The sequence below is a fragment of the Aptenodytes forsteri genome, unplaced genomic scaffold (assembly GCF_000699145.1).
Source record: "Aptenodytes forsteri isolate BGI_AS27 unplaced genomic scaffold, ASM69914v1 Scaffold241, whole genome shotgun sequence".
NCBI classification, from domain to species: Eukaryota; Metazoa; Chordata; class Aves; order Sphenisciformes; family Spheniscidae; genus Aptenodytes; species Aptenodytes forsteri.
Genome location: NW_008795252.1, coordinates 2637828 through 2655921, shown reverse-complemented (window position 1 = coordinate 2655921; position 18094 = coordinate 2637828). Strand labels below are relative to the sequence as shown.

The 18094-nt window shown below is 39.6% G+C and overlaps 1 protein-coding gene across 3 annotated transcripts in view; it reads left to right on the top strand.

The window, feature by feature from the left end:
- MICAL3 (microtubule associated monooxygenase, calponin and LIM domain containing 3) overlaps positions 1–18094 on the top strand; it is a 127537-nt gene that overhangs the window by 68730 nt on the left and 40713 nt on the right. For all 3 annotated transcript variants that reach the window (XM_009278968.1, XM_019471999.1, XM_019472000.1), the window contains exons 25-27: positions 5131–5326; positions 15801–16075; positions 17198–17287. In XM_009278968.1, the coding sequence (XP_009277243.1) occupies positions 5131–5326; positions 15801–16075; positions 17198–17287 (561 nt within the window). The remainder of the gene's footprint in view (positions 1–5130; positions 5327–15800; positions 16076–17197; positions 17288–18094) is intronic.

The following is an 18094-nucleotide window of genomic DNA, read 5'->3' as shown; positions in this document are numbered from 1 at the left end:
TGGCACAGGTTGCCCAGAGAGGTGGTGGATGCCCCATCCCTGGAAACCTTCAAGGTCAGGTTGGACGGGGCTCTGAGCAACCTGATCTAGTTGAAGATGTCCCTCCTCATTGCAGAGGGGTTGGACTAGATGACCTTTAGAGGTCACTTCCAACCCAAACTATTCTATGATTTCATCTGGCTCATGAGAATAATCTGTAGATTTTACAGAACAAGGTAGTACTGGGGGAAAATCAAGATGGGATCCTCTCTCAAAAGGAGCTTCTCAAGCCTTCCAGTAATTGCCAAAGTTACCGGAATAGGACACATTCATGCAGGCAAGGAGCGGTTCAGTGTAGGAATGTTATCTCTGATCATACGATTATCTTTACAGGAGGCAGGCTGTGTCAAGGCTGAGATAAATAAAGGACTCTGGCAGCTTTCATGCAACAGCTAAGCAGCCTGTCCTGTTAAGAAAAACAGTTCCCTTCAGATGATCTGTGTAATGTTCATGGTCCACTGACTCTTCCAAAGTAAAGAATCAGATTTTAAAATGTGTCCTATTTTAGATGTTTGTGGATTTTTAACGGATCAGTTGATTGCATGAGAAGCTGTCTTGGCTTTCAGGTAGCTCCCCTCTCTGACTAGTAACGTAGCTTTTTTTCTGGCAAATGCAGCCTCATCAGCCCCTTTTCTCTCAGTTGTGACTAGTTGCAGACTTTTGGCTCTGTGGGCCCAGATGCACTGACAAGGTAGAATGTCAGCTAATGGATAATGAGCGCACTCTGCAGCTATCTCCCATCAGCAAGCTACAAAACAATCTGGGGAATACAACATGATGATTTGAGAGAAGCACCTTTCCCCTCCAGAGGAACATTAGAGAATAAGCTTTAGCATCTACAAGAACTGCATTGGAATAGACCTTGCCCGTGCATATAACATATAGGAGGAAATGAGGGTAGGAAAGCTTCAAATTTCCTTGTCCGTATTTATAGTTTCTTATTGTAGCTTCAAATAAATTGGTGTGAACGATACCTGTATCTCTCACTTTTTTCATCCTTTAAGTAGGTTTGTGAACTGTAATGCTTTTCCTTCTGGTAGTTGATGGCTTTGTGGTGCAGAAAGTTGGCTATAAGTAGCATTTCTCCTGTTTCACATTTGGTAACAAGTTTGACAATGGCTTTGCAGCTAGCCAGATAAGTCTTCATGGCACCTTTTAAAAACAAAACCAATAGACCAAGTAGACCAAATGGTCTGTATAGACCAAACTCCTAGAAATCCCTTGCTGAAGCTGGTAATCAGTTGAGTTTCTGTATCGTGTTCTCCGATGTAGAGCTGTTTTCTTTGCAAAGTGAAGTGGAGGGATGTGACCAATCCTGCATCTCAAGTATCTGGATATATAAATTAATTAGAGAAAGTGCTGGCAATATCCTTCCTACTTCTTTGAGATTTTGAGGCACAGAGCACTTGTCAAGCTCACAGGACATCTTGGCTTGACCACATCGTTTTGCATTAAAGTTTAGGCAGATTTTTCCATCTCTTCATTTTTTTTAACACAGTTGCATTGAGTCATTTATTCCCACTTAGAGTTTGTGCTGTGATAGCATTGGTTTGATTCTCTGTGTACCAGTTATACTGGGTCTTCATGATGAGAATGGTGGTGATGATTTGTATTTCGAATAACATACCTAAAACATCATATATGTTCATGAAATGCATATAAACAGATGTCAGCTTGATTTTCAGTCCTTTCTTGCCTTAGAGTGATTGCTGCCAGTCTTTCTCCCCACCCCAGATATTGCAGCACTGAAACAAGCATTTTTTTTTTTAATGCTCCATTAATTTTATTTAATTATACGGGAATTATTTTGTATTTCTGGGTTTTTTTACTTTGAAAAGGCTGACAAAAACCCCTTGAGATTGTTAGAAAACAAGAGGAATGAAATAATTTCAGATGGATAAAAAGTTCTTGTTTTTATTGTCATCCTTTTTTTCTGCTTGTGGACTTTGCAGCTATGTTGGGGTATGCATCAGAAGAGAACAAGTTAAACACAGATTGTGAAAAGATATTTCTGTTGAGGTAGCTGAGCCTAGCTGATGGCTCTGTTGTGTATAAAGAGTTCCAAGTAGAAAACCTCTTGTTTTATGATGATTTAGTATATTCCTTCTTTGTTTTCCCTCACTTTGGTGTTCTTGTGTTACCCAGAGTCCTTTGGTTTTTCACTGTCAGCCAGCAGTGGCAGAGCAATATTCCAGGTCAGTTCCCCTGTTACTGAGTGAACTCAGGGTTGGAGAATGTAACACGGATTACAAAAATAGATTTGGCTGAGGTGGTATCACCATCTAGAGAGAATGAAATGAAATGTGAATCCCAGCTGAAAAGGCAGTCCAGTTCCATTAAACTTTGAAAATACTAACACAACATAAGGCTTGGCAGCAGGAAATGGTAGAGACCACAGTATCCCTAGAAATGGAAGGTAATGTTCCCGCCTGCCACCTGAGCAAGCTTCTGTGGTTTATACCATAAGGAAGCCCTGTAGTTCAAGCCAAGGGCACAGCAGCCACTTGCCCACATCATAGAAGGGTTCAATAATACTAAGGAAGAGAGAAAAACACTCCTGGCAGTTGTCTTTGTGAGATTTTATCTTTCTGGAGAGGGGTTGGAAATAAATGCCACTAATTATGGCAAGGCCTATGTAGTTTTGTGTGAAAGACTAAGATGGTACCGAGTGAGTAATTGCCCTGAAAAAAAGGCTGTTAGGAATAAACTGAGAAACTGCAAAGGATGGAGAAAGAAAACAAAAACTTGGAGGTCAAAATGTGTGAGGATAAAGTAAACATTGCCAAAGCTCATGCTGGGTTAGACCTTGCAAAGGAAAGGAAAGCAAACAGCTGTATTCCTTAAGCATGTAAGTAAAAGCAAGGTAAGGGAAAGCAGAAGTGGGTCCACAGTGAAGGTGAGGCTGACATAAAATGCAGTTTTACGTATAGTCAGGCAATCAAATGAATACTTGGCCTCCAGTTTTGGTTGGGACAATGGCATTGGACATGGGAGCAAAAGAAGTCAGTGTGTAGCAAGATGTGGAGATTAAAATTAACCCAATGAAGCTGGAAGCAAAATCTAAATATTACTATACTTTAATGAGTGGAAATAAAATTCGACCAAATAGTCTGTCTCAGAAGAGTGGAAGAATTGTACAATGAAATTGTGAACTTTGTGGTAATAATCTGTGATTAAATCAAGCTATCCTGATGTACCTTGACTATCTAATTCAGGGTAATACCATGTGACTACTGGGTGACAGAAGTATGACCTGCAGATAAACAATTAAAAAGAAAAGGAAAAAAAAAAAAGGTGATCTGAACAAGTACATATCGGTTAATCTAAACAGTAGATAAAACACCTTCTTTGAAGGAATAACTAAAGACTGCTAGTTCTGCAAGTGAAGTCCTTTGACCTTATGAAGGTAAGTGGTATAAAATGTGACATGGATTCACCAAAGACTATGCCAGACTAGCTTGACGGCCTTTAACGACAAAGTAACTGATTATCTCCATAAGGGAAATGTAGTGCCTTTGAACAGTCTGGACTTCAATAAAGCACCTGAAGGCTGCCACATGGAAATAATTATTTAACCTGGATAAAATGAGGGAGTAGTACACGAAGTGTCAAGTAGCTAAGAAGTTGACTTAAATGAGAGATTAGAGGTTTTATTGAAAAAGGAAATAATGGGGTTGGATGTCACCTACAGACTGTGGAGTTTCACCAAAAATGGTCTGGGGGCTGATCTTTGTAATACTTTCACTAAGGTTACTGGCGAAAAGAGGAAAAAAATCTGCTAATGAAGTTCATTACTGAGGCAACATTTCAAACCCTCATCAATGCAGAGGAGGATAGGCATGTTATACACTAAGAACTGCAAAATGTTGCAGACTGTAATATTAAAAATAGAAATGTAATAGTAGAAAGTACCAGGTCATGCACTAAGAAAGTGTTGAGAGTTTTGGCTACCAACAAGGTGCTTATCAATTGAAAGCAGAGAAGGAGAAAGATCTGAATATCAGTCAATACATAAAAGCCACCAGTATTATGTGGCGTATAAATAGGCAAGTGTGTTCTCAGTGTGTATCACATGAGAGATTTCTGGCAGGGTTGTATGTTACACTGATAAGGCCTCATCTGGAAAGCTATGTTCAATTCTAATCACGCAGGTTCTGGAAAGATTAATCCAAACTGGGACAGGTGCAGAGACCTAGGGGATGATTAGCACACTGAAGAGCTAATCTCATGAGAAGGAGGCTTGGCTTGTTTAGCAAAGCAAAATAGAAGCTAGGAAAGATTGGGCTCTGTAAATAGTAAGCTGAGTAGGGGTAAACAGTGGCACGGTATTTAAGTTAAAATACTAGAATTTCAAAAAGAAATGGATGAATGCAGGTTAGAATTTAATTAATTGAGTGCCACAGTGAGTGAAGCTCCTGTATAATTTTCTCCAACTGCCTGGTTCACATGCCCTTGCAATTTTCTGGGATTCATGGGATCTGGGCTTGCAAACATCTGACCTAGATTTTTCCCCTGTAGTTCATTTCATCACAAACTCCGATTAAAAAGCAAATTAATTCAAGTCTATGAAAAGTTTTAAAACTTGCTCCAGGTGGGCCTTTTTCATTCCCTTCCTTCCCCACCTTTAAGTAGTAGTAATAATTTTTTGTTTTGTTTTTTTGTTCCCTGACCCTGTAGACCTACCTTGACTGGTAATAATTTTAACATTATGCATCAGGATTGCCCCATAGCATTCTTCCTTTTGTCTCATAGAATATATGCAGTCTGTGGTCAGGCCTTCCCCAATGCTTACTACATAGGCTTCATTTCAGCTCTAGTTTTTGCAGCTAAAATGTCCTTATTTCCTCTCTCAACTAGGACATTTAACATTCTTTTTAGCATCTATTAGCCAAAACCACTAAGATTCCCTTTTGCAGTCTGGCTCCCCAGCAGGTTCTGCCAGTAGTGGTGAACAGGATAATGACATAAGGTATTCTCTCGCTTTATTTACCTCCCTCTGCCTCATGCCCTGTTTCTCCCAATTGCTCAATTTCCTTAAAAAATTACAGTTCTGACTTGCATTTATTGTTTATTCACTGGCTTATTCTTTAGGTTCTAATGTAAATGGGCTGGAAGAGCCCAGCCTTGCTAAGCGGCTGCGTGGCACGCCTGAGCGGATTGAGCTGGAGAACTACCGACTGTCACTGCAGCGGGAAGAAGAACTGGAAGAGGTTCCTGAAGAGACGCTAGCAGAGCATAACCTGAGCAGTGTGTTGGACAAAGGAACAGAAGAGGATGTGCCCAGCAGGTTAGCACACATTGTCCATAAGCTTTTTTTATACCCATCCCAACAGATTTTTGCCTGCTTTTCCCTTAGTTTTTTTTTAACATATTATTTACCAGGCTGCCCTTTCTAAAGTTGTTGAAAATGTTCTGCATATGTACACAGGTATTTTATCTTGTAGTATCTGTTCTTCTAAATAGCTTACTACCATTCTTAGAAGACACCTATAGTACCATAATACCATGAAATTCAGTCCTAAGTTGGAAAGCATTTTAAAAAAAATTTGTTTTAAATTGTATCAAAGACAAATGAGTCTTTTGAGCAAACAGAACATGGATTCAAATGGGAGGGGGTTCCAAAGTTAACTTCTTTTCTATATGTTTTGTGTTACAATTCAAAACCACTTTTGGTTTAAAGATTCAGGCTTGACACACATGTAATGCTGACTGAATGTTGATGCAATGCCTGAGAGATGTTAATTTGAAGTAATAGTTATGGCTGTTGAAAAAACATATTGTACCTTCACAAATTTCCCTTTATCTGCAAAATGATGTATAAGCACATCAGGATCCAAATACATGCAGGTAGAGCTACTGGAAATAGTTGTTGCAAGAATCATTGAGAGAAAATATGTGACGAAGAATGCTGGTGAACTTTATAGTCAATCACACTTTTTGCAGAGTCTCGATCTCTTAATATGGTTTCTAATCATCTACTTTTCTTTGTAGCAATAACAACCCTTCCTTTTCAGCTGTCAGTGTGTCCAGTAGTCATCTTGAAATAAACTCAGAAAATGCTGTTACTCATTTCCTGAGACTTAGATCCTACAAACGTATTCTATGTATGCATTACCTACAGGTATAGGGCTGTATGAGAAATTCCTTACTACATTTATACATGTGAAATTGAATTGGATTGGTGTGGCGAAGAATGCAGGAATAAAAATGTTCATTAAAATGTTTACAGGATTAATGTAGTACAGAATCTGTCATTTATTTATCTGATAAGTTTGAAGATGCAGCAGCTGGAAGGGAGTAACTTTTAGTAGCCTGAACTCAGCCTTGACAGAGTGTGTACATGTGGACTCATGAAGGTGTGCCTTTCATATAAGTGCCTGGCAATTGCTAATGTCTTGTACAGCTGTTTTCTCTGAAACCTAAATAATACTTTTTGATTAATTTCTTAACATACCAATTTCTTTAGAAGATACTATTTTGGCATTTTACATAATTAAGATCTTATCTAGTGCTCTGGTTGAATGATCACGGGACTATTTGTGGGAGATGCAAACTCTGTTTGCTTCACTCATCCTTCCTTTAGCTCCCTGCTCAGGCCTAGGAATTATATCAACTGTGACAGTATAGGCTTTAATGATATTGAGGGGGTTGTAGTCCTTTATGTTTCTAGCTCTAAAACAAAATTTACTAGTATGGAGTATTATTATCGGTCTTGATTTCAGTAAATCAGGACAGAGTAGGCCCACTCAGTAAATGGCGGAAGACTTCCAAAGGAGGAGAAGGGTTAGTTAAAAAAAGTGGAGTTCTGGCATTTTGACATGAAGCTGTTGGTCAGCTCCAAGAGGTGTTTTGCGAGATTGTGGAGACTGAGGGCAGTACACTATTAGGTTAGTGAGTTTGATTTCCTCTGGTAGGGTGCTACATTTAGTTCCCTTTGTCCTACATGCTGCCCTTAACCTGTATTAAACTGACTGTTTCTGTCTGTGATAGACTGAAGTGTATAATTCTGCATGCGAAAAGCATGTTTAGGGGGCAACTCACTCTATGATAGAAAGGAAAGAGAAAATACATCAAATTCCCTGTCAGTTTGACCTGGAAAAAATTCTGTCTCAAATCCAAATATGACAAGCAATTTACTCAGAGCATTGATAAGGCTGTGCGGGCCAAACATCAGAGAGAGAATTTTCTAGATGATGCAGCTGTTGGGTATCCTCTGTTCAGCTCTACCCGCCCCATGATATGTCACAGAAAGTCCCCCCAAAAAAACAAGGGAAAAAGTCTTGTCTGCTTTTTCAGCAACAAAAGAAAAAAAGTTTGACTCCTGCAACAAGCCAACCAAAGCCCTGATTTGATCATCTTCACTGTCTTGGTGCAGTGCTGCAGGGTTAGGAGCAGGCGGAGGAGATGGGGAACTTTTTGTTCCCGACGTGTCTTCCGGAGCAATGGATTGGGCTTCAGGGTTCAGTGAGGTGTTAACTCTAAATCAAGCAGAGACCACGCATTTTGGTGCACACCTTCCCATTACGCACATGCTTAGAAGCATGCACACTGCAGAGGAAATTTACAGAAAACAGTATTCAAAGTATGTTTTTTCAAAAGAGAGTTAATATTGTTTAAGCTTCAACAAGAAAAAAAGATCATTTAAGCAACCAAACCCTGACTACACAGCTTTTGAGGGGCAGAAAACCCTTTAGATGCCTTATTCATCCCCTTTAACTTGCAGTTACTCCCAGTATGTCATCTGCAGTTTGGTATAATACCCTGTGGCCTTTCGAAGGAGTGTCATAGGACAGCTTGTGCTGTATGGACTTGTATGACAAGGGAAGAGAAGAGCTTCGTTTCCACAATTCAGGTTTTGGTTCCTCTCCTTAGCACTAAATCTGTGTAGGTACACCTTTTTAATGAGATAGTCAACTGCTTATACAAATTCTATAAAGCAACCTACTTTGGTCTTTGATCTCTGCTTTATAGGGGAAAAAAAAAAGTTTCAGCTGCTGAATTAATTCCTGTGGCACAGAATTGCCATGCTGAAAGGAATGCCCACTATACCAGGCCATCTCACTGCCATCTTTCAGCTTCTCATTTCTCGGTATTCAAAGGTCAAACAAAAACCAAGTTATAAATAAAAGCCAAAGAAGGTAAAGTGAGCTATGTGGTAAAGAATTTATGTCGTCAATATTATATGTGATAAGCCGGCTGGTTGAAGAGCAAGCAGCTCGTCCCATTCAGCAGTCATGGCAACAGTTTGAGCAGCAGTAAACCTTATTGACAGCACGCAAAAACCCCAGCATTCAGCACCTGTCAGGTTTATTTCCATACCAAATGGTGGGAAAATTAATCAGGGAGGAGGGGAACATCACTTTTTATCTCTCTGACCATGTCTGCGTGAAGCCTTTGGAATATGCTCTGGTCTCCTGCAATATGTACCGAGTCCATGGCATGCAACAGTGCTTGTATTCAGTATTTAGCATGTGAAAACCAGGCAACCTGTTAAAAATAAGTATTCAGTTTATGCTGTGAAAAAAGTGGGTTGTAGTTTGAGCAAAATAATATTATATATATGCAGAACATATGCAGAACAGTGAGGAGAATTTAAGAGCCTCCTCCAGTTTTGGTTGGGACAATGGCATTGGACATGGGAGCAAAAGAAGTCAGTGTGTAGCAAGATGTGGAGATTAAAATTAACCCAATGAAGCTGGAAGCAAAATCTAAATATTACTATACTTTAATGAGTGGAAATAAAATTCGACCAAATAGTCTGTCTCAGAAGAGTGGAAGAATTGTACAATGAAATTGTGAACTTTGTGGTAATAATCTGTGATTAAATCAAGCTATCCTGATGTACCTTGACTATCTAATTCAGGGTAATACCATGTGACTACTGGGTGACAGAAGTATGACCTGCAGATAAACAATTAAAAAGAAAAGGAAAAAAAAAAAAAGGTGATCTGAACAAGTACATATCGGTTAATCTAAACAGTAGATAAAACACCTTCTTTGAAGGAATAACTAAAGACTGCTAGTTCTGCAAGTGAAGTCCTTTGACCTTATGAAGGTAAGTGGTATAAAATGTGACATGGATTCACCAAAGACTATGCCAGACTAGCTTGACGGCCTTTAACGACAAAGTAACTGATTATCTCCATAAGGGAAATGTAGTGCCTTTGAACAGTCTGGACTTCAATAAAGCACCTGAAGGCTGCCACATGGAAATAATTATTTAACCTGGATAAAATGAGGGAGTAGTACACGAAGTGTCAAGTAGCTAAGAAGTTGACTTAAATGAGAGATTAGAGGTTTTATTGAAAAAGGAAATAATGGGGTTGGATGTCACCTACAGACTGTGGAGTTTCACCAAAAATGGTCTGGGGGCTGATCTTTGTAATACTTTCACTAAGGTTACTGGCGAAAAGAGGAAAAAAATCTGCTAATGAAGTTCATTACTGAGGCAACATTTCAAACCCTCATCAATGCAGAGGAGGATAGGCATGTTATACACTAAGAACTGCAAAATGTTGCAGACTGTAATATTAAAAATAGAAATGTAATAGTAGAAAGTACCAGGTCATGCACTAAGAAAGTGTTGAGAGTTTTGGCTACCAACAAGGTGCTTATCAATTGAAAGCAGAGAAGGAGAAAGATCTGAATATCAGTCAATACATAAAAGCCACCAGTATTATGTGGCGTATAAATAGGCAAGTGTGTTCTCAGTGTGTATCACATGAGAGATTTCTGGCAGGGTTGTATGTTACACTGATAAGGCCTCATCTGGAAAGCTATGTTCAATTCTAATCACGCAGGTTCTGGAAAGATTAATCCAAACTGGGACAGGTGCAGAGACCTAGGGGATGATTAGCACACTGAAGAGCTAATCTCATGAGAAGGAGGCTTGGCTTGTTTAGCAAAGCAAAATAGAAGCTAGGAAAGATTGGGCTCTGTAAATAGTAAGCTGAGTAGGGGTAAACAGTGGCACGGTATTTAAGTTAAAATACTAGAATTTCAAAAAGAAATGGATGAATGCAGGTTAGAATTTAATTAATTGAGTGCCACAGTGAGTGAAGCTCCTGTATAATTTTCTCCAACTGCCTGGTTCACATGCCCTTGCAATTTTCTGGGATTCATGGGATCTGGGCTTGCAAACATCTGACCTAGATTTTTCCCCTGTAGTTCATTTCATCACAAACTCCGATTAAAAAGCAAATTAATTCAAGTCTATGAAAAGTTTTAAAACTTGCTCCAGGTGGGCCTTTTTCATTCCCTTCCTTCCCCACCTTTAAGTAGTAGTAATAATTTTTTGTTTTCTTTTTTTGTTCCCTGACCCTGTAGACCTACCTTGACTGGTAATAATTTTAACATTATGCATCAGGATTGCCCCATAGCATTCTTCCTTTTGTCTCATAGAATATATGCAGTCTGTGGTCAGGCCTTCCCCAATGCTTACTACATAGGCTTCATTTCAGCTCTAGTTTTTGCAGCTAAAATGTCCTTATTTCCTCTCTCAACTAGGACATTTAACATTCTTTTTAGCATCTATTAGCCAAAACCACTAAGATTCCCTTTTGCAGTCTGGCTCCCCAGCAGGTTCTGCTAGTAGTGGTGAACAGGATAATGACATAAGGTATTCTCTCGCTTTATTTACCTCCCTCTGCCTCATGCCCTGTTTCTCCCAATTGCTCAATTTCCTTAAAAAATTACAGTTCTGACTTGCATTTATTGTTTATTCACTGGCTTATTCTTTAGGTTCTAATGTAAATGGGCTGGAAGAGCCCAGCCTTGCTAAGCGGCTGCGTGGCACGCCTGAGCGGATTGAGCTGGAGAACTACCGACTGTCACTGCAGCGGGAAGAAGAACTGGAAGAGGTTCCTGAAGAGACGCTAGCAGAGCATAACCTGAGCAGTGTGTTGGACAAAGGAACAGAAGAGGATGTGCCCAGCAGGTTAGCACACATTGTCCATAAGCTTTTTTTATACCCATCCCAACAGATTTTTGCCTGCTTTTCCCTTAGTTTTTTTTTAACATATTATTTACCAGGCTGCCCTTTCTAAAGTTGTTGAAAATGTTCTGCATATGTACACAGGTATTTTATCTTGTAGTATCTGTTCTTCTAAATAGCTTACTACCATTCTTAGAAGACACCTATAGTACCATAATACCATGAAATTCAGTCCTAAGTTGGAAAGCATTTTAAAAAAAATTTGTTTTAAATTGTATCAAAGACAAATGAGTCTTTTGAGCAAACAGAACATGGATTCAAATGGGAGGGGGTTCCAAAGTTAACTTCTTTTCTATATGTTTTGTGTTACAATTCAAAACCACTTTTGGTTTAAAGATTCAGGCTTGACACACATGTAATGCTGACTGAATGTTGATGCAATGCCTGAGAGATGTTAATTTGAAGTAATAGTTATGGCTGTTGAAAAACATATTGTACCTTCACAAATTTCCCTTTATCTGCAAAATGATGTATAAGCACATCAGGATCCAAATACATGCAGGTAGAGCTACTGGAAATAGTTGTTGCAAGAATCATTGAGAGAAAATATGTGACGAAGAATGCTGGTGAACTTTATAGTCAATCACACTTTTTGCAGAGTCTCGATCTCTTAATATGGTTTCTAATCATCTACTTTTCTTTGTAGCAATAACAACCCTTCCTTTTCAGCTGTCAGTGTGTCCAGTAGTCATCTTGAAATAAACTCAGAAAATGCTGTTACTCATTTCCTGAGACTTAGATCCTACAAACGTATTCTATGTATGCATTACCTACAGGTATAGGGCTGTATGAGAAATTCCTTACTACATTTATACATGTGAAATTGAATTGGATTGGTGTGGCGAAGAATGCAGGAATAAAAATGTTCATTAAAATGTTTACAGGATTAATGTAGTACAGAATCTGTCATTTATTTATCTGATAAGTTTGAAGATGCAGCAGCTGGAAGGGAGTAACTTTTAGTAGCCTGAACTCAGCCTTGACAGAGTGTGTACATGTGGACTCATGAAGGTGTGCCTTTCATATAAGTGCCTGGCAATTGCTAATGTCTTGTACAGCTGTTTTCTCTGAAACCTAAATAATACTTTTTGATTAATTTCTTAACATACCAATTTCTTTAGAAGATACTATTTTGGCATTTTACATAATTAAGATCTTATCTAGTGCTCTGGTTGAATGATCACGGGACTATTTGTGGGAGATGCAAACTCTGTTTGCTTCACTCATCCTTCCTTTAGCTCCCTGCTCAGGCCTAGGAATTATATCAACTGTGACAGTATAGGCTTTAATGATATTGAGGGGGTTGTAGTCCTTTATGTTTCTAGCTCTAAAACAAAATTTACTAGTATGGAGTATTATTATCGGTCTTGATTTCAGTAAATCAGGACAGAGTAGGCCCACTCAGTAAATGGCGGAAGACTTCCAAAGGAGGAGAAGGGTTAGTTAAAAAAAGTGGAGTTCTGGCATTTTGACATGAAGCTGTTGGTCAGCTCCAAGAGGTGTTTTGCGAGATTGTGGAGACTGAGGGCAGTACACTATTAGGTTAGTGAGTTTGATTTCCTCTGGTAGGGTGCTACATTTAGTTCCCTTTGTCCTACATGCTGCCCTTAACCTGTATTAAACTGACTGTTTCTGTCTGTGATAGACTGAAGTGTATAATTCTGCATGCGAAAAGCATGTTTAGGGGGCAACTCACTCTATGATAGAAAGGAAAGAGAAAATACATCAAATTCCCTGTCAGTTTGACCTGGAAAAAATTCTGTCTCAAATCCAAATATGACAAGCAATTTACTCAGAGCATTGATAAGGCTGTGCGGGCCAAACATCAGAGAGAGAATTTTCTAGATGATGCAGCTGTTGGGTATCCTCTGTTCAGCTCTACCCGCCCCATGATATGTCACAGAAAGTCCCCCCAAAAAAACAAGGGAAAAAGTCTTGTCTGCTTTTTCAGCAACAAAAGAAAAAAAGTTTGACTCCTGCAACAAGCCAACCAAAGCCCTGATTTGATCATCTTCACTGTCTTGGTGCAGTGCTGCAGGGTTAGGAGCAGGCGGAGGAGATGGGGAACTTTTTGTTCCCGCCGTGTCTTCCGGAGCAATGGATTGGCCTTCAAGGTTCAGTGAGGTGTTAACTCTAAATCAAGCAGAGACCACACATTTTGGTGCACACCTTCCCATTACGCACATGCTTAGAAGCATGCACACTGCAGAGGAAATTTACAGAAAACAGTATTCAAAGTATGTTTTTTCAAAAGAGAGTTAATATTGTTTAAGCTTCAACAAGAAAAAAAGATCATTTAAGCAACCAAACCCTGACTACACAGCTTTTGAGGGGCAGAAAACCCTTTAGATGCCTTATTCATCCCCTTTAACTTGCAGTTACTCCCAGTATGTCATCTGCAGTTTGGTATAATACCCTGTGGCCTTTCGAAGGAGTGTCATAGGACAGCTTGTGCTGTATGGACTTGTATGACAAGGGAAGAGAAGAGCTTCGTTTCCACAATTCAGGTTTTGGTTCCTCTCCTTAGCACTAAATCTGTGTAGGTACACCTTTTTAATGAGATAGTCAACTGCTTATACAAATTCTATAAAGCAACCTACTTTGGTCTTTGATCTCTGCTTTATAGGGGAAAAAAAAAAGTTTCAGCTGCTGAATTAATTCCTGTGGCACAGAATTGCCATGCTGAAAGGAATGCCCACTATACCAGGCCATCTCACTGCCATCTTTCAGCTTCTCATTTCTCGGTATTCAAAGGTCAAACAAAAACCAAGTTATAAATAAAAGCCAAAGAAGGTAAAGTGAGCTATGTGGTAAAGAATTTATGTCGTCAATATTATATGTGATAAGCCGGCTGGTTGAAGAGCAAGCAGCTCGTCCCATTCAGCAGTCATGGCAACAGTTTGAGCAGCAGTAAACCTTATTGACAGCACGCAAAAACCCCAGCATTCAGCACCTGTCAGGTTTATTTCCATACCAAATGGTGGGAAAATTAATCAGGGAGGAGGGGAACATCACTTTTTATCTCTCTGACCATGTCTGCGTGAAGCCTTTGGAATATGCTCTGGTCTCCTGCAATATGTACCGAGTCCATGGCATGCAACAGTGCTTGTATTCAGTATTTAGCATGTGAAAACCAGGCAACCTGTTAAAAATAAGTATTCAGTTTATGCTGTGAAAAAAGTGGGTTGTAGTTTGAGCAAAATAATATTATATATATGCAGAACAGTGAGGAGAATTTAAGAGCCTATGGACAGAAGTACGTGACAATCAGAGCATGAAAAAAGTGGTGTTTTCCTTATTAGCTTTGCTATCAGAAATAGTCTCTCAGACAAGTAGATGAATAAAATTATGTAAATATGATATGTTCGTGTAGTGTTAGACTAATTTGAAGTTCTGCACCTGAATATGTTTATCTGCAATATAAGAGTGCTGCCATTTTTTTTTTTTTACACTGTCAGTTTGTCATATACTGTAATAAAACCTGTGTATGGGAAACAGAATTACAACAACTGTACAAGTTATATTTTTATAGACCTACCTGAAATTTAAACTTCATTATTTTCAACTTGTTGGTTTTCTCTCTCGTTGTCTATATGGAATGGGTTCTGCTGAAGGCTGTTAACTACAGTGATAGCTGTCATAAGGAAGCAGCAGAAGTAGAATATTGTTCTCGGATGATTCACCCAAACTCTAACCATTCACAAACAGTTTTCTCCTTCAATCCAGATGAATTTGGGCCTTTTAAGATTTATAGGGGAAGCGTCCAACTGTTGCTCTAATAAATGCAGTTCTTTTATGACAATGATCTATTAAGGAAAAACAAATGAAGAGGACCTTTTCACCCTGCAGATAGGTTCTCTGAATGTGCTGTAGTTCACATTCATTTTCCAGTGCCAAATGCAACCATCTTTCTCCTCAGTACCTCTAGATAGTCCAGCATGTAAGATTGAGCTAGATTAAATGTCATTGTATAGGCAGTTACATTTCTTGCCCCTGCTGCTTATACTAAGGATCAGTATACTGTTAAACAGATGTCTACTAAAAAGCACTAATGATTTACTGTTTTGCATGTTTTAGACTTTGCTGTGAGAATAATAAGCTCATTATTGTAATTATCCTTGCACTGCTTCCCACAGTTTCTTGCCACTGTGTACTTAATTGGATACATATTATAGTTCTGTCTGTGATGTAGAAAAGTGAGGAATTTTGTTTTTTTTTTTTTTTTTCTCCAGCTCTCCTTAGCTCACATACTGTATCCTTTGGCCCGATAGTTGCGTTGTGTATTCTTTCTACTCCCAAAGCCTTCTGTGGTTCACCCCAGCAAGTGCCAAAAACATTTTAGCTATCCAAAATGCTGGCAGTAGCTGCCATTATCGAAAGACGTGACCTTCTACATTCTGACACTGCTAAGAACTCTTGCACCGGTTTATCCAAAGCAACGTGATCCGAAGAAAGCAGTTTCTTTCTGCTGTATTCAACTGTCACTAACTGTAACAATTAATGCTGCACAAGTATTTGGACTTGGCTTCACAGGCACTTTTCTGCTGCTTCACCTTCTCTAAAAGAAGCAGGGCAAGGACCATACTGCAGTCCACACATGATGCTGTCACTAAAATGCCTATGAAATATTGAAAGCAGAAAATTAGTATTATGGTTTCCATCGTATGTTTTGGGCTTGTATGTATTGAAACAACTTGTCAGTGACCTAAGACTGATCTAGGAAACATTAACTAGTTGTTTCTTTATCTTTTTTTCTAAACCCTTATAGTAGTTCAGAGTCTGAGATGGAGGAGGAAGATGAGGAGGAAGAAGACGAACTACTGCTGCCTCAGCAACCCCCTTCAGACTTGGGTGGTGTGCCATGGAAAGAGGCTGTGCGTATTCATGCCCTCCTGAAGGGAAAGAGTGAAGAAGAGATTGAGGCTGAGGAAAATCATGAGATTGAGGACAAAGAGGAGGAGGAGGAGGAGGAGGAGGAGGAGGAGGAGGAGGAGGAGGAGGAGGAGGAAGACGAAGAGGAGGAAGACGAGGAGTCGAGCGAAGGTTAGACTGATTTGTCCTTCCTTTCTGCTAGACAGCAGGGAAAACTGAGTTGAGTATTTGCCATGCAGAATGAGAAAGATTTGCCTTGGAAAACTTTCCTTCTTCTTTCACTTCTTTATTGCTTTGATTTTTGAGGGAGTTCTTGTCAAGGAAAGCTTTAGGTGGATCATTCTGGATACAGAAATCTTTGCCCACAGGGCAGTTACAACACTAATACCAACACAAATATGCTTCCTATACACTATACCAACATGTGCAATTCACAGCTTTGTGACACTGTATTGTTTTATTGTTGGTTTTTCATTATTATTGGGAATCAGACTTGAATGTGCCCTTTGTTCTTTGGCAGCAAGAGCTGGAAGCATTGTGGAGGCAGTGTTTTCAGTTTTGCAGAGTGCCTCACTAAGGGGTAGTGCCCTGTAACTGTCATCAGGGCATCCGAGAAGCAGCTGCTTGTAGCTCTCCTTAGTTAAAAGATGGCCTTGCAAAACCAGGGAGTTCAGGTGGTTGCCATTTTAACTCTGAGGGATTTCCATGGAAAATCTTAGGGAAAGACTCCTTCCCCCATGTTTGTCTCAGTCGTCAAAACGCAAAAGTTTGTGCTAAGAATAGACGTCTTCGGTGTTTCACCACCATGCCAAATTTCTTGCTGATCTTGTCATTGTCTTTGTACTCACATTTCCTTTTTGTGAAGACTAATAGACTCCAAAGAGCTTCTTCGTAAAGGTCTTTGGCTGCCTAATGCAAGCAGAGGTCCAGTTTTTTGAGTCTTAATGGCAGTTTTGTTGATGAGCTCAGCAGGCTGCTTGGCTACTTTTTCAACGTAGGAGCTGTATCTCCTTAACTGAAGTCTGTGGAAGTCAAGACTGCTTTTTAAGTATGGTAACATGCATATTGTGTGTTTTAGTCTGCTAAGCCATGGTGTTCTGGGATGGATGTTGTTTCATTCAAGCAGTTTTCCTGTCAGACACTTTGAATACAGCGGGAGTACATGCAGGAGTGCTGGATTTCCAGACAGTCTCTCTTTCTGATTCTGTCCTTTCTCTCTTTCTCTCTCCATTGCTTGTGTGTGTACACGCGTGTCTGGTGTTATATATGGATGTGTGGTTCCCTCTGCTGTAGAGGGGGAGTATTGCCCTTGGGAGAGAGAGCTGCAGCAAGGCCTCTGGCTTCAACGTCTCTCAAATGAAGAGGACACGGGTACATTTAAAGGTACCCGTATACCATCTCCACTTCCATTTCCCCAAAGGAGGGGGGAATGTTTTAAAGAGCAGGTCCCACATGAGAAGTTTCTGTGTTTTATTTAATTGCTTTACCAGCTCCCTAAAAACTGATTTGGTAGCTGTTGTTATCTTCATTTCCTGGTCCAAGTGCCATGTATCAAGTCTGACATTGTCACTGGTTATAGGAAAAAGATAAAGCTGCCAAGTACCTCAGGATATTTAGAAAGCCTGGACAATTTGCTACTGTAATGTGTATGAACAGTGACCCCCACATATTTAGGAGTTTCAGATTTGTTCCATACACACAGACTAATTGCACCTGTGCAATATGTCAGACACATGGGGCACATCAGAAGTACTGCCTTTAGATTGCCTGTGTCAGCAAACTTGCATTTTTCTGTTGTTGTTGTCCTTTGTGAGTGTCTGTCTGTGGGGAGAGTCTGTGGGGGAAGCTAATCAAGCTGCGGCGGTCCCTCAAGATTTTTCAGTCAGTCATATAATGGGCATAAAATTAATCTGACATTCCAATCTAACTGGTTGTGTTATTTTCCATGATACGTTCTCTTGCAGTTTATTTCTGATGGTTGGTTTTTTTGAAGCACTTGGTCCTAATAGCTTGTTAATCCTTTATTCCCTCAATGTGGTTCATTAGAGACAGAATACATAAGAGGAAAATCCAAGTGCCTTCCTGCAGGTAAGAGGGCATATGCAGTTGTCAGACTGCATATTTTGCAGCTTATGGTTGTAACAACTGTAGCTTAGCTTCTGACTTTTTTTTTTTAAAGAAAAAAAAAAA